This window comes from Balaenoptera musculus, chromosome 1, assembly GCF_009873245.2.
Source record: "Balaenoptera musculus isolate JJ_BM4_2016_0621 chromosome 1, mBalMus1.pri.v3, whole genome shotgun sequence".
NCBI classification, from domain to species: domain Eukaryota; kingdom Metazoa; phylum Chordata; class Mammalia; order Artiodactyla; family Balaenopteridae; genus Balaenoptera; species Balaenoptera musculus.
The window spans coordinates 83534235-83550961 of NC_045785.1; the positions used below are offsets into that span (position 1 = coordinate 83534235).

General features: G+C 47.2%; 1 protein-coding gene across 6 annotated transcripts in view; it reads left to right on the forward strand.

Annotated features, from left to right (window-relative positions):
* The window catches only part of SLC44A3 (solute carrier family 44 member 3), a 92061-nt gene that overhangs the window by 55064 nt on the left and 20270 nt on the right, over positions 1-16727 (forward strand). For 5 of the 6 annotated variants that reach the window (XM_036832798.1, XM_036832789.1, XM_036832820.1 and 2 more), the window contains exon 12: positions 632-718. In XM_036832798.1, the coding sequence (XP_036688693.1) occupies positions 632-718 (87 nt within the window). The remainder of the gene's footprint in view (positions 1-631; positions 719-16727) is intronic. The other variant, XM_036832810.1, reaches the window with a different exon arrangement.

Sequence of the window (16727 nt, forward strand, 5' to 3'; positions counted from 1 at the left end):
ATCACCCCTTCCCCCAACAAGTTTCGTTAAATTATTCATTCCTGAGTTATACACAAGTTCAAGTTATATTTCGAAGGACTAATTTATCCCTAAAAATTTAACCCTGAAAATCTCACTATAGGATGTATTTCCAAAAAAATTAAACCTGACTCTTTTTTTATGTGGACACGTAACTAGTATCTACAGTGCATTAGTTTTATCGTCTCAGGGATGTGAAATTTTCATGAATACAGACTTTGGTTTGAAAAAGCAGAGTTTATAATTGAAGACACTTAGGGGAAGGTGAAGAGGGAAGAGAGATTCTTTTTTTTTTACTAGAACCAGGAGGTCTAGTTCACCTTTTCTAGTAAATATGGACTAACCCATTTCCCTTTCTGCTGAAGTCAACAACAGTCCTAACAGGTAAGCCCACAGGAGAGAAACCTTGCTCATCAGTAGTAGTAATGATAATAATTAGTAGTAGGAGTAGCATATACAGAATAGAAGAACTTCTGTACCGAGCACTGCTGCAGTGCTTCCCCAGGTACGTGGGTCTCCAAGTAGGAACACGGTATGTTCACAGAAACTGCCTGCTTACCTCTTTCCTGTGTTGTTTCTGACACTGATCCTTTCATTCTTAACCTGACCCCAGCAGCACGGTGCCTGGTCGAGTTGTGTGCCCCGTTGCTGCTACTGCTGCTTCCGGTGTCTTGACAAATGCCTGTGCCATTTCAACCAGGTATGTCTCCTGCCACGTGCCCCAGGGACACAGGGAGGGGCCTGCCAGTGGGCATCATCTCTTAGGTCAGGGGTTGGCCAATTTTTCTGTAAAGGCCAGATTGTGTAAAAGTTTTCAGCTTTTGGGTCATTCAGTTTGGGTCACGACTACTCAGCTCTGCTGCGGCAGCAAGAAACAGCCATAGGCAAGATGTAGCTGGATGGGCCCGACTGTGTTCTAGTAAAACTTTACCTGTGGGCACTGAAATCTGAATTTTGTATTTTTCATGTGTCAAGAAATATTCTTCTTCTTTTGAATTTTTCCAGCTATTTTTTTTTAAAGTAACTATTTCTTTTTTTTTAAATTTTATTTATTTATTTATTTATGGCTGTGTTGGGTCTTCGTTTCTGGGCGAGGGCTTTCTCTAGTTGCGGCAAGTGGGGGCCACTCTTCATCGCGGTGCGCGGGTCTCTCACTATCGCGGCCTCTCTTGTTGCGGAGCACAGGCTCCAGACGTGCAGGCTCAGTAGTTGTGGCTCACGGGCCCCGTTGCTCTGCGGCATGTGGGATCTTCCCAGACCAGGGCTCGAACCCGTGTCCCCTGCACTAGCAGGCAGATTCTCAACCACTGTGCCACCAGGGAAGCCCTCCAGCTATTTTTAAAATGTGAAAATTATTCTTAGCTCTGGCCAGAGGGAAGCACTCTGTGTCTGATGGATCTGGCTCCTCAGCTGTAGTTTGCAGACCTTTACCTTAGAACTTTAGGTCACTAATGCCATTCTTCAAATTCTGAAAGAAATGTGTCTCTCTTTTCAGAAATAAAAAGAGGAGGGGGCTTTAGAAACTAACACAAGGCGTGTATATCAACTGAGAGCTAATTTTCAATGTCTTCTCCAAGAACTATAATTTTCTTGAAATAGGAAAAAAATTGCCTCCCTAATTTTTATATATTTTGCCAGCCTTTCCCTTTCAAGCTATAAATACTCCTTTGAAAATCAGAAAAATTGCATACTGTGATTGTTTGAATTTCAGATTTTTTTTCTCCTGAGTCTTTCAAACTGATGGAAATTTAAATATATGTTTTATTTTTCTGTAGATAATTTAGGAAATTTTAATAACTCTTAGTAAAATTTACACAAAGCATTATTTTTATAAGTCAGCAAGCTGTTTTATACTTTGTCTCACTTAGAAAAGTACTTCTTATTATTGCCCCTCTTCCTAATAAATATACCAGTAGAAGCAAAGGGACTAATTAGGCCATCTGTGTTTAATGTCTTGTAAGTGGCATTAAGAATGTCTTTCATTGTTCAGGGGAGATTGTAGTCGTCTTGCAGTAAAACCCTATATTTAAGGCTCTTCTTAAGAATCTTGGAATACATTCTAGAGTGTATTTAGTTTTCGCTTGGATCACTTCAAGCCAGCATGTATAAAACACAGTAAAATACCACAGCACCTTCAGAATGGTGGGTCCTGTAGCAAAGTCAGGCCAAACTCTATGAGTGTCTTGTCACAGTGTAATATGCCAGCCTCTCTCTCCTAGAACTCTGTGCACATATCCAGATGCCAACTTATTCCACAAAGATTTTGAGATGCATTACAAAAAAGTACTGTGATAAAATATACGTACATGAAAATCAAGCTAAGAAACATATAGACAGACGAGAAAGACAAAAGCAGTGGGACCATTGATATACTAATATGTTGGCCACATGGCCCTTTAAGAACTGAAGGTTGAGTTGCAGTGCCCTCACTGTATTATGTAAATTCAGTTTCTTTCCATGTCCCTCGTTCACTGCCCCATGGAAGCCTAGGGGCTCCCTGTGGGTGCTGCAGGGACCACCACTTCAGGAGGGGAAAGAAATGGGTGAGGAGGAGGAAAGGTGGGTTCTGGGCCCATACCACCACCACCAGCACCAGCACCACCACCACCACCATCACCATCACCATCACCATCACCATCACCATCACCATCACCATCACCACCACCACCATCACCACCAGCACCACCACCACCATCATCACCACCAGCACCACCACCAGCACCACCACCACCACCATCATCACCACCACCACCAGCACCACCACCACCACCAGCACCAGCACCACCACCACCACCACCACCAGTACCACCACCACCAGTACCACCACTACAACCACCACCACCAGTACCACCACTACCACCAGCACCATCACCAGCACCACCACCACCACCAGCACCATCACCAGCACCACCACCAGCACCACCACCACCACCCACCCCTGCCTTGCAACCAGAGCAGCTCCACTTTTATCTGGTTTAGGAGTAGGATTCCACTGAAGGTTTCATTTGAAGACAGGCTCTGCTGCTTGAACATGTTTGAAAGCCACTGTCTCATACCATGTTCATGTTTGTTTTCTCTGCCCTCTTATCCTAAGTGATGTATTTGCTGCATTCTGAAGTTTCAGCACCTTATATTAGCCCAGTACCTTTTCTTTGGGGAGTTCAAAATGTTTCCAAGATCCTAAGTAGTGTTAGTATTAATCACACTATAATTACCATCATAAAGGGGAGGAATCCTTATGACAGATTTACAGTGGGAATGATTGTCCCTGAATCACAGAAAGGCTCAGCTATCCTCGAGGATCCAGCTCGTAGTGAATCAGTGTTGCAAACAGGGATAGGTCTTCTGGATTCTGTTCATGGTGCCCGTGCACTAGGCCTGGGCCTAAACCAGCTGTCGGAGCAGCTTTAACGTGGGGTGACTCCTACAGGACTAGGCACTGCCAGCGGATGTGGGCACCACTGGGAGGCCTAAGGGTTAGGAGATTGAGAAAGAAGAGAAGGAAGAATGGAGAAGAAAGAAAGAAGTGACGTGAATATTGGCGGGGAGGGAAAGGTCACCTCTAGTCTAAATCAACTACTGGAAAGCAGAGTGAAATAATGATTTGTAAGAATAAAGATAATTGTTGTATAATGGTAGTCAAAGCTATTGTTGATCTCATCTGGCAGTAGACAAAGGAAAGTGAGCTCAAAGTGAGAGAAGGAATTTAGATTAGCCTCTTGAAAAATTTCCTGGCACGGGAATGAGTTGCTAGGAAAAGATTTTCTCTGGAAATCAGACTTATAAGAGTTGAGGCTTATTTTTTATTTTGCTAGTTTTGTGCAGAAGGAGCTGGGAAATGCTAGAAGAGAATGAGATCCATTTGTTACCAACAGAACCCAGATGCTCTTCTTTACTTAAGATCAAGTAGCCGGCTGTGTTTCAGCATTGCTGCTTAAAAGCCTAATCCGTCTTCACCGGTCCTGGGAGGGAGGCTGGTGGCAGTTGCCACATTTGTCGACACCCAGCCTAAGGCTACACGGTAATTCACTTGCGGGGTGGGGGATGAAATCCCACATCTCATCATTTTTCATTACTTGTCTCTCTACATCATAATATCAAACGTGTAGATAGCTGAAAATATTATGTGTGTACACCTCACACATTTATTTATCCAACATCTATTTGTTTATGCTGTATTCAAGCCATTTGAACCAGGTGTAATGGGGGAGGGGACTGTGGTGAAACAGAGTCAATATAAAGCAAGCCAGGCCTTCCAGGAGCTGACAAGCTGGTGTGGGGAATGAGGAAGATCATGAGGCACTTGCATGAGATGCTTAAAGAACAATATGTGCTGGAATGAGAACTGCGAAGTTCAGGAAAGGGGAGTCTTGGTATGGGGAGGTACTTTGACCTGATGATCAGGAGAGCTTGCACAGAAGAGGTTGGATTTGTCAGGCGTGAGCATAGAGCACCACCGGAGGTCACCAGCTGATAGCGACAACGGTAGCCGTGACCTCCTGGCACTCACTGTATGGCTAGTTGTGTGCTCAGCACTTTCCCTGCATTGGATCAGTTTTGAGTTTGAACTGCAGCCCCCTGAGATAGTTACCTCCAATTTATAGATGAGGAAACCGAGGCTTAGAGAGGACGCATAGTTAGTTAGTGGCATAACTAGGGTTTGAATCCATATCTGTCTTGCCTCTGGGACCCAAGCCCATACTTACTGTGCATTTTGAAACAGTCAGAGAGGGAGTCACAACCGCTGTCTGGGGTGGATCGCTTGAGCGCCTGCCCAAGCCAGAGTCCAGACAAGTCAGTTGCTGGCTGTTGAGCAAGGCTGGCTTCAGACAGACTTTTGTAGAGGAGGACAGGAAAGGTGTGGGGACTGTGAAGGCGTTGAAGGCTGGATCATGCAGAAAAGGCTAGTCAGGGTGGTCTGAGCCCGCCTCCTCCCCTCAGGCAAGTCAGTGTCAAAGCTTCTGGGAGGCCAACTGGCCTGGGTGTTCTCAGAGATTTTCAGACGAGGAGATCCTGCAGCCTCCCCCTCCCTCCCAGCACTTTCCAGGAGCCCGACTGAGAAGTCCCCTCATGGGACCCTGGAAGCGAACCCTTCGGCAGGAACGGCCTGCCCCTTATTCTTACGATCCACACACGGTTCCTCGTGAAATGTCTCCCTGAGTGCACGTTCTGTCCACGGAGGACACAGATGTCTGCCCCAGAGCTGACGGTGGCTTTAGGTCAGTGTCCCTCTAGGTTTGAAACCCACTGGTGGGCCACAGGACTCTTCCTGATGATTCCAAACTGATTGAATATTCCAGAGTGTTCTTTCTTCAATTCTTACAGGCACATTCATTCTTCTTCAATTCATGGATTTTCATTTTCGCATACAACTAAAGGCTTTTTACCAATCAATAAAGTGCATAGGGTGTTACTTAAAGCTTACTGAAATGTGTCATTTATGAACCAACATTGATGTTTTACTTAGTTTCCTGAGGACTCAAATTCATAATTCTGTTAAGATGTCTGTGACTGCCAAGGCGATGCCTGGTGACCCTGCAATGCTTGTGAATGAGCCCAGGCAGAGCTGGGATTTTGCAGACTGGGGAAGGAACCCTTTGCTATGAGTGCCACCAGAGTCGCCTTGGATTGGCTGTGTTGTTCAACTGCAGTTATACTTGCCTTGTTTACCACTTTACTTCTGGTGAGTATTTGGCTCTTGTTTAATGTGTTGTATTTTTATCATGGTGAGCATTGCATTCCTTTTCAATTCTTTGTTCTTCCAGCAGAAGTGGGAATGGGTATAGGAAGTGAGCTGTGGGCTGAGGTCAAACAAGTTTGAGAACGACGATTTCCATTCCGTCTCCTGGGAGGAGCTCTTAGGTAAAGGCAACCCCTAGTCAGGTGTGGCAGCTGGCTTCTGCCATCTTTGTGGAACTTGGGTGAATCCCTCCACCTTACTGAGCTTCTGCAGAAGAGGATCAGCTTAAATGACCTGAGGTCCTCGTGGGGCGTGCTCAGCCTTCCCGTGGTGCCGGCCGAGAGCTGGGGCACGCGGGTACCATGTTGCCGCATCATATCCGTGATCCGCTTTGTGCGGGATGTGGGGCAGGATGGAAAATGCGAACTGTGTGTCCTCCCACTGTGTCCCGAATGGCAGGATCTTTTTTTTTTTATGTTGGTTTTCTTATCCATGGTGAGGACTTACCCTGGGATCACAAAGATTAATGATGCTTTACGTTGCCCGGATCTCAGGCCTCCAGAATCTTTGTTGAGTGAACTGAGCATGTGAGTGGACCGCTATCTGCATCCCCTTCCAGCGATTCTCCCAACACTGCTGCTGTAGTGACAGCAATAAGTACATTGAACTGGTGATGAGATGCTGGTAAAATGCCAGTCACCTCGGTCATTCTCAACAGTGGAGAGTAATGTCCAGCAGCTTTCACCTCCCATTTCTGCCGTGGGCCATTATGCAGGGTAGCTGGGTGCCCAGTGGATCTCTGCTGTATCTCCTGGTCAGATCTGCCTTCATGCAGCCCATCAAGCTGCCAGCCTGCTTTACTGTGGCGTCCGTCTAGATATGAGATACCAAGAAGTGCATAGATTATTGCCTCTTGGCATTTGATTTGAAATGCCCATAGCTTCCTGGCTTCCTAACTAACAAATATACTGGTCAGAAAGGCTCCAGATAATCTTGTCAAGTCCAGTGCAGAGAAAAACTTGCTGCTACTAGGAAAATATACACATCTCTCCCCTCCCTGCTTCATAGCCCACCCCTACACCCCCGCCCACACTGCCTGCCAGTGCTTGTTTCTCAGGGCACGTAAAGTCGGTCTCTGTCTTCGGAGCCTTTGTGGCTGACCGGGCTCTGTAATATCCCAAAGCCTTCTCTCCCGCCTCCACTTCCCTTGCAGTTAGCTCGATTTCAATGCTTCTCTCTCTCACAGTCCCTCAGGAGCAAAGGCACTGGGTAACTTTTCCATGTCTGATTCTGGTTCATCGTCAGCCAGCTGGCAGACCTCCAGGAACTCCTCTCCTCTCCCCAGAAAAATGTGTGCAGCTCAGAAAAGAAAACTAATGAATATTGTGCAATTTCTCGAACTCGATTATGAAAATGATGTAAAGGTTCTTAAGAGGACACAGTGCTTGGGGTAGTTGACATTGCCTCATCACAGAGCATGCAGACAGCTGTTCTTTCCATGACAGCAGCGGTTCTGAATTCTCCTGCCCCCACCGACTGGCTTAGAGCTATTCTGGGGCAGCCAGCTGATGCTGAGAGCCCCGGAGAGATGCCTCCGTGTGTGCATGCTGTAGAAGAAACTCGCATGTGTGTCAATATGATAGTTTACATTAAAGTCCATTTCTAGATGATGGTAATCCTCACAGCCCAGCTGCTTTGTGGCAAATGCTACTGTCCTGACTTTAGATAGAAAGGAATTGAGATGCCTATTTGTCAGAGACCCCAGGCTGTCTGGGAGAAAACCAACTGTATCCTCATGTTTCTTGGTGCGTGGCTCAGAACCTCCTGGGCGTAGCGCTGAGGCTTTATGTGGCTTCCTGGAGAGCAGCCTCTCTGGAGCCCGGCTCCCACCTGCTGTGGGTGTGTTGCAAGGCTTGGGGCTCAAGAGGGTGTGGCCCTAAAGCCCTCTGCCCTAAATGGGCCTCAGCAGCCTCTCCTCCTTCTGGAGAAAGGCCCAGTGTGCAGCTGCCATCTGTCCTTTCTGACTTGAAATTCTTCTACCTTCTCAGAGAAACAGTTAATGTTTGTTGAGTGAATGATTGCCTCACTATAGGGAAGGGAGGGTGAGTTTTGCAAGGGGCCCTCAGCTAATCAGAAAACCTCTTGGGAGGCAACTGTTAGGCTCTCTCCAAGGTGTGCAGCTCCTCAAGACAGGAATTCCTACCACTTATTGGGCATTTCTGTGCAGCAAGCACCATGCTAACTGCTTTACATGTATTAACTCCCTTCATCCTCACAAATAATCCTGTGAGAAAGGTACAATTATTACCCTTTTTTTTTTTTTTGTAATATATGATGACACTTAGATTCAGAGAGGTTAAGTAGCAACCTGCTCCAGGTTAGACAGGAGGAAAGTAACAGAGTTGAGTGTTAAGGTTTGGGAGACATAATAAGTCATCCCTCTTCCTCGTAAAGTTCTGAACAACTGAGAGACCCAAGAGGCAGCAGATGAAGATTAACAATATCACCTTGAGTACCTAATGGCTGGGTTGGAAAATACATTGTAGGAGCAGCTTATTAAAGTTTCACCCTTGAAATGGAGAGACCACCTCGCCCTGTCCCAGGCCCAGCCAACAATGTAGACCTGCCGCTGGGGTCTCCCCTGTGAACTCAGCTGATAAGCTGAGAAGGTGTGTCCTCAGTGCTAGGTAGATCCCAAAGAGAGTGACAGAGGGCTGCGACAGCCTGTGCTCTGCTCTTCCCTCCAAACTCACCCTTAAGTCCCTCAAGTCCCTCAAGTCAACCACCTCCTCTGGGAACGAATGGCCATGGAAATACAAACACAGGGTTACCTCCACCAGGATTTAAAACCGGGTCTTTACCAGTCCACCAGGGCACCCCTTCCCCAGGGAGGAACTCGGACCCCAGAACTTAAGAGATCATGGAAACCCTGCCCCTCATTACAGCAGAATCTGGGGTCCACAGGGCTTGAGTGCTTCAACCAGGCTTACACAGTGGGCAGGGCTCTTTCTGATTCTCCTCTTCTCTACCTTGCATCTTCTCTCCCCCCACCCTCCCAAGCTTCACTGAGACACTGGGGACAAACAAGTATGTCACAGTACACAGAATGTCGATGGGAGCTGCCCCGGCTCACCTCATAAACAGAACTATACGTAGGTCACCCCACTCCCTTGGGCAACATGGAAGTCAAGGCCCTGCTCACAGGGCAGAGGATGGGGAACACTGGGATCTGGGAAGGATGGGATCTCACCTCTTATTAATGGTACCAATCCTCCAGCTTCCTTCTCCAAGCATCCTCCCTTCTCCTTACACCTTAGCGCTCCCCTTCTTCTGGAAGATATTTGTCCACCTCTTATGAGAGTTCCTCCTTCCTCCCCCTCCTCCCTCTCTGGACCTGGACCATCTGTTCATTTCCCAGCAGTGTGATGGAATGGGAAGAAGGCAGACAGGTCGGGGTTTGGATCATAGCTTCTCCACTTACTGTGTGGCATTGGACAGGTCACTTCACCTCTCTTACTTAGCCTTGGTTTCCCCATATATAAAACAAAGTTCTTAACACCTACCTCATAGGCAGCTGAGAGGGTTAATTAAACTAATACACATAAACATGGTGTGGTGTCTGGCTCTTAGTACGTGCTCCATAAATGTTAGTTTCTTCTGTGAGGGGAAGGAGAGGCTTAGTTATTCACCACATACTGGAAGTCTACCATGTACCAGACAAATTGGGTATAACAATGCCTGTCTCCCAAGATTATTATAAATAATTAAAGAGATAATGTTTGCAAAGCTCTTAGTTTTGTGCCTAGCATGTAGAGGTATGTGCTGAATAAATGGGAGTCATTATCATTATCAACCCGCTAAGTGTACAAGCTCTGATTCTGTCCTGTGCACTTAGAGCAGTGCTGGGTTCCTGGGGTTATTATTCAGCCAGGGGTATATCAGCATCCACAGGGAACTTCTCCAAAAACACCTTTCCTTCCCCACTACCCTCAGCCAGAATCACTGCACTCATGACTTGCTGGGGGGAGTTGAATTGCTAAGAGCAGCCCTTCTGGTCCTTGCAGTCCAAGCAACTTAATGACTAAGTTTCCCCTCACAAAGGATGATGGTGAGGGAAAGCCAGTACTCAAATCCAAACCCATAACCAGAAAATGACCGTGGCCCGAGGTTAAGGAAACATCCCCTGCATAGCACATTGGTTTGGCCCCCTCTTTTCTGCATCTAGCGTTCATTTTCTTCCTCTTCACTCCCATTTTCAAGGGTAGTTGTGTCACTGCCTAGGGAGGATGACTGGGACTGTTTCCAACAACACTGGTTCAAAAGGTCATCTGATCCAAGGAATCGCCATTTGCTTATCTGTAAGACTCCTTTCATAAGTCTGAGCTCCATGCAGGACATAAAGCAAACCCTAATGTTCTTTGTCCTTCCCTTCCTGTCATGACATGCTCTAGGTATGCTGCAAATATGCTGAGGGAGATTGCCTGTGTTTTTAACTTTGATCTATGAAAACTATCTTTGGAGTCAGCAAAATTCAGTTTCCCCAGAAGTAAGGAAGCAGGTGACCCATGAAAACACTGTGCTCTGATGGACAGTGTTCCACGTGGGGCTGAGGCAGCTGCCCATTGGCTCCCCCTGTGTTCTTCTCGTCCGCAGCCTAGTGTCCGCTGTGGGCACCATGCTTACCACCGACGCTGGCCCATCATCTGTGACGGCAGCCAGGGTGGGGGCCGGGTGGGGGCATGGTTCAAATGGAAGATAGAACTTTGGTAATCCAAGTTCTCAACATTGCCCTAAGTGCTTAAGAAATGGAAAGATTGTAGATTAGTTTCGACATTTCCCAAATTCATTTAGTGTGGGAAATGAAATTAAACCATTAAATAGCTTCTACCCCAAATCTAATCTTCCTCGTGATGGAGAGCAGGTTTCTTCATGTAATTTCTCTTTATCTGCATCTGCTTCTGGAACAGAGTCATTGTCAGAGTGGCCACCTCTGAAGCCCATGCTTCATCCCCTTCCATACCCTTCTAAGCAAGACACTGACTGTGAATACTGTCCTCAGCTGTCACTCCCCAATTGTCTTTGTCTTAGACATTAGACTTGTTGGGAGAAGGTAGTGATTGTTGGCCAGAGACTAGAGAATGCATTCATAAAAAGATTTTAAAAAAAAGGAAGGCGGTGCGAGTCACAGTGGTCAAGGGAATAAAAGCCACTTTGATGCAGCGGCTACTGATTCCATGTTCTGCTAAAAGCTAGAGTCTGACAGTGCTCTGTGCCGCCACTGCCTGAGTCTCACCTCTGACTGACTTCCACACAGATGTGAACCTCATCCACAATCTCAGATGTGCAAGAAATACTGTATCATGTCTCTCAACCTAATTTCTGTCTGTTAACTCCCATTCACTGGACTGGCAGAAAGTTTAATCCATTATTCTTGGGCTATCCCCCCATGGGTTATATGAGGTGTCAGGTAGCCCCAGGCATTAGTACACACAGGTTGCCCTTGAGACATCCATCTTCCCATCTTCATGGCTCCTTCAAGCTCTGCTTGGGAAGCAGGAGTCTTTTGGAAGGCCACCTATGGCCCTGTCTGCCTAGATGTGCTAGTGGTAGGGTAACCAACCCTCCTGCTTTGTCTGGGACTGTTCTGGTTTTAGCAATGAAAGCCCCCCATGTCTCTGGAACCCCCTCACTCCTGGCAAACTCAGACCCTAGGAGTGGGCACTCCCCTTTAGAGTCTCGCTACTTTTCCGTGCTCTGCTTTAAAAAAAGGAGAGCTGGACACCTGGTCAGGACCCACAGATCTCTAACCCCCCCTTCTTTCCCCAGTGCAGGGGAGTCTCATTTTCTAATCCCGGGGTGGAGGAAGACCTGCACACCCACCTGTTGCTCCCAGACTCGGGTCATGTTGGGAACCCCCTTCGTTCACCTTCTCCACTGGTAGGAAGGGCCTGAAGAGCTTAAAATTTTGGAAATCAAAAGCCAGTAAGAATTGCAGACTGGGTGTCTTCTCCTGCCCCCCTCCCAGCTCCCTCCCCTCACCTGGGGGAATGAGCACAGGGCCCCCGAGTCCTGCGGGAATGAGGTGGGCAGAGAGGCAAGAAAGGAGGAAATACATGCGGGAAGCGAAACAGAAGTCAGGATAGCAGAGTGAACCATCACACACACACTGGGGATAGCTGGACAGTCCTCCTTCCATTTAGAGTCTCATCTCTATAGACATTTCAGAAACGAGGTCTGTGAAAAATAGGAGAGGAAGTGACTAAGAGAATTTTGGCTCAGCATTCTTATCTAGGCAGGACTAGAAAGTTCCTAAAAGTTTCAGCAATTGGATCCAGTCTTTGATGTTCTTCAAGTGGTTTCATCTTCCCCCTCCTTTTGCCGTTTATAGAAGGCCTCAGCTGGCATAGGGGTGAGGCGGAGAGAAGCATTTGCTAGACTTGCATTCATCCAAGCAGTGCGACAGCTGAGGCCAGATGACTTCATGAGGCTGAATCTCAGTGGGGGTGAGAAGGGCCCTCTGGGCCTGCTGGCCATGCCCACGTCTTGCCTCCGTCAAGGCGGCAACAAAAACTTCCTGAGATCCAAGAACACAAGCCTGTCGGCCTGGCTCAGTGCCCTGTGCCCAGCCCCGAGCTTAGTAGAGGCACACCCTCCATACGCGTCTGTGGATGGAAGGACGAGCCCCTACTTTCTCAGCCCAGCCCTGGTTCGTGCTGCCTTCACAGAGCCTGGAGCATCTGCTCAGAGTAGCAGGGAGACAATAAAGAAAAAGGAAATACAAGCTCAAAGAGCTGCCCTTTCTTGTTGGAGCTGCCCTAACAACACCTAAGACTGACTGCAAGAAAAGCTGCTTTCCAAGCAGAAGTGCCAGTGGTTAGAGAAGGCCAGAATGGAAGGGCCGATAGTCTTTGGAGCTTCAGAAAGAAGAGTTCTGTTATTACAGCCAGTGTCTTTAAATAAATGCATTTTTCTTAAAAGAGTTTTCATTGCATGCTGGGCCAAGCCATGCACAGAGCAGTAATCACTCCCAGCAGCCTGTGACCTTTCAATCGACTACCAGGCTCTCTGTCAGCAGGCCTTTCTCATGCAGCCTAACAGGTCGGCTGTTGCTTCGCCAGCCCCACACCCATCAACAGTGTGTTCATGGAGGGACACACACCTGACTTCAAAAGTTATTCCCCCAGATGTGCAACATGCGAAAACATGTAAACAGTCCCATTTCTGCCCTCCATCTCCCTCTTGCCGTTTCCTCGGGCTGAGCTTCAATCAGAGATATTTGGCATTCTCTTAACTAAAGAACCAATCTTCTCAGGTCTGTAAATAACATAGCCATTTATTGAGTTTTGAGGGTCTGCCAGGCACCCTGGTACACATTTTACATATGCGGTCTAAGTTTGTCCTCTCAAGGACTCTGTGTGTTAAGTGGGTATTACCCCCATTGTACAAACGAGGAAGCTGAGGCCCAGAGGCTGAAGAGCTTATCTAGAATGCTAGCTGCTCTGTGAGGATCCATATGACTCCAGGTCTGTAGCCTTAATGGCCTCATTGTGCTGCCTGCAGTTCCTTGTCAAGGGTAAGAGTAAGGAGGAGAGGAAACCAATGGTCTTCACTCACAGGGGACAGCCCATCCATTTAGTCTTCTTTCTAATAAAGCCTAAGATCAAAATACAGTCCGAGCATTTTCCATCCCCTGCATTTCCTATTTCACAGGCTGCAACTTTAATTTTACCTCATGGAAGCCCAGGCCTCCCTTCGCCTCTCTCATTTCCTCCGCTGATTATACCCAGGTCACATGAGGTGAACGCAGGGAGAGCCCTCTGTGGGCCTGCGGGGAGGCAGGCGGCACTCGCTGCGCAGCCCTGTATCCAGATCTGCTCATCACTAAGCATCACGTCCTTGTCCCGGTGGCTTTTCACTGGGAGGGTGGAGCTCTGCTAGCACATCAATGATGGCCAAGTTCAGCAAGATGCAGGGGCCTCCTTGGCTTTTTCTGGATTTTGGGGACCCACAGATCTCTAACCCTCCCTTCTTTGGGGAGGAAGGGGCATGGCTGTGAATATCTGATTCACGTCCATCTTGGTCACCTCTGTCTGGTCACTTAGCCTGTTGAGACTTCTGTTTCCTCATCAGTAAAACGAGAGGGTTTTCCTGGGTGACGTCTGGGGTAGCCTTTTAATCCTTTGGCTTTGCATGAAGAAGTATTATTTGGAGGCCATTCTTGATTTGCCAAAGCATCTTCCTGTATCCATTCAATGAGCGTGAGCCTCACTGGGAGGGCGTCTTGGCCAAGGAATCCCACCCCCGCCACCACGTCCTGCAGGAGAGTGTCAGAGCAGCTGGCACAGAGCAGAATGTAAGGCGGCGGGCACAGCGGCTGTGCTGGGTACACTCCATTAAGTAACTAAAGCCGTCACCACAGAAGAGGCTGTAAATGTTCAAAACCCTGACAAAGTCAGAATAGTAACGAAACGCACTAAATTCGGGACGTGGGAGAAAGCGTGAGACAACTAACTCATCTTTCACCATCCATGCTGCTGAAACTTAAGCCACAGTGTTAAAAAAAAAAAGAAAGCACTCTAACCTCTTAATGTTTTTCATAATAATTTTAGAAAGTTTTCTTTAGAAACCTAGGTCTTGTGTGTGAAGATACATTTGTCCGACATTCAAATATTCCTTCAGTTTCAGTTTCTTTTGCTGAAGTCAAATTCACATTCGTGCTTTTACTTAAACCGTACTTTTTGTTTCCATTTTTATAACTGTTGCTTGCCTGCCCATACTTCCTCCCTCTGTCTGTCTCCCTTCTGTGTATCTTTGCAGGGAAACATTGGGGTGAGGTCCATGTGATGTGAGCAGTGGTTATTTCTGAGGGGTGGGATCAGAGCGATTTTCTTGCTTTCTTCTTTGTCTCTACGTTGCTTGATTTTCTTTAATGATGAGCATGAAACTGATAAAGCCATTATTCTAAAAAATAAGCCAAAAGGAAATACATTTAAAAGGAGCAAACAGGACAGCACTGCCGAGTGCCCGGCTTTACAGTGCCTCCACCCAACCTGGTCCCAACCCCGAGGGGCCGGCAGGTTCCCCCACCCGCCGTCTCACCGGACTTTTGCAACTGGTGAGCGGTGAACTCTTGGGCTGATCCAAGCAGCGAACGCCAGGTCTGGAGGTTGTGCCCCACCTCCCTCAGCATGTGTTTGTGATAAAAACAGGGCTGAGATGAAACTAGCTTGTGATGGTTCCTGCAGGTTTTACCAGAAAAGACCCTTGGATGTACGGGGATCACTCTGGGCTCAGATTTCACTGTATTACTTTTGGTTCTGAGGAAAGTATGAATACCAGTGTTATTTATTCATCATCCAGTTTCTCAGGTTTGTTTTCATAGTTCTTGTTTTATTTTGAGTTAATAAATATCAGAATTTTGTTAGGAAGGCATTCCAGAAATAAAGCTGGCTATTCATGGCATGGCTTTTGGAAAATGCCTTTCCTCCTGTACGGAGGGAAACTCTGTTTACCTTTTTGAAGAGTCAACAGAAGCTCGGGTTCACAGTTCTGCCACCAAAAGAAGGGCCCGCTTCAGTTTCGTGGGAGGACGAATGGCTGCCCTTCGCTGATGAAGGACACAGCGTGGGCTGGGCTGGCTTCCGGCTTGAGTTAAGGAGGAAAAATGTTCTTTCTGTATAAAAGCTGCAATTAACATTCTTGGACAACTCTCAAAGTAAAGAGGTAATCCGACTTTTCTGTTACCTAAAAGTACACTTAAATCTCTTTCATTTCTCTTCAAAAATTAGAATTTCCTGTAAAATGGGAATAATATACCCATGGTGATGATTTCAGTGAGTCGTGGTGAGAAGCAGATCAAGTAAGATAATAGCAGGAGGGTGCCTAGTGCACTTTGAAGTACTGCACAAACGTGAAGCATCTTTAGCTAGAACCTGAGGGCTCGTGTAAGTGTGAAGTGACATTACTTAGTGGAAGCCATTCAGCCAGTCTTTGGAGGCAACGTGATTGGAACCCAGCCTCTTTCTACTAAACCGTCCTGCCACATCCTTGGCTCTTTTTAATGACACATCTCCTAAGAGCACCACTTTATTATTTTGAACCTTTTGGAAGGAAAAGCACAGAGTACAGCTCAAAGTAAATGTTTTCCTGATGGGCCTGAATGAGTCAGAGGTCCATTTCTTGTAAGTGATGCAACTTCTGTCGCATGCGTGTACCGGGGGTGTGCTACCCAACCTCTCTGCATTCTAGTCTCTGCAACTACTTCATCGTCCAGTTATGGTTGTTAAGAGGATTAAATGCATTCAGGGGAATATAGAATAGGGCCTGGCACATAGTATGCACTCCGTGATTCTTGCCATTATTAGTTACTATTATTATTTATTTACACACAGAAGTTGCACACCTGCCTACTGATAGCGAAAGAGAAAAAAAGGCCACAGGGACAAATTAGGAAGCTACTGCCAGGTCTGTGGCAAGCCATTCGGGACATATCACTAAGGCATCTCTTGAAGTGGGGTGGAAGGGAGCAGAGCACCTGGAAAGAGTTACAATTCCTAGTACTCTTTTTTTTTTAATTTATTATTTTATTTTTGGCTGTGTTGGGTCTTTGTTGCTGTGCGCGGGCTTTCTCTAGTTGGCGGCGAGCGGGGACTACTCTTTGTTGCAGTGTGCGGGCTTCTCATTGCGGTGGCTTCTCTTGTCGCGGAGCACGGGCTCTCAGCACGCGGGCTCAGTAGTTGTGGCTCGCGGGCTCTAGAGCGCAGGCTTAGTAGTTGTGGTGCACGGGCTTAGTTGCTCTGCGGCATGTGGGATCTTCCCGGACCAGGGCTCGAACCTGTGTCCCCTGCATTGGCAGGTGGATTCTCAACCACTGCGCCACCAGGGAAGCCCCACAATTCCTAGTACTCTTATTTTCTCCCCACAGAAGGGCTCATTTGCTTTGGGCCTGGCCCCTGGCTCATGACCGCTAATGACGCCAACGTGCTCAATGTCTGAGTGGTCACAGGGCATTTATGTGCAGCTCAAGCAG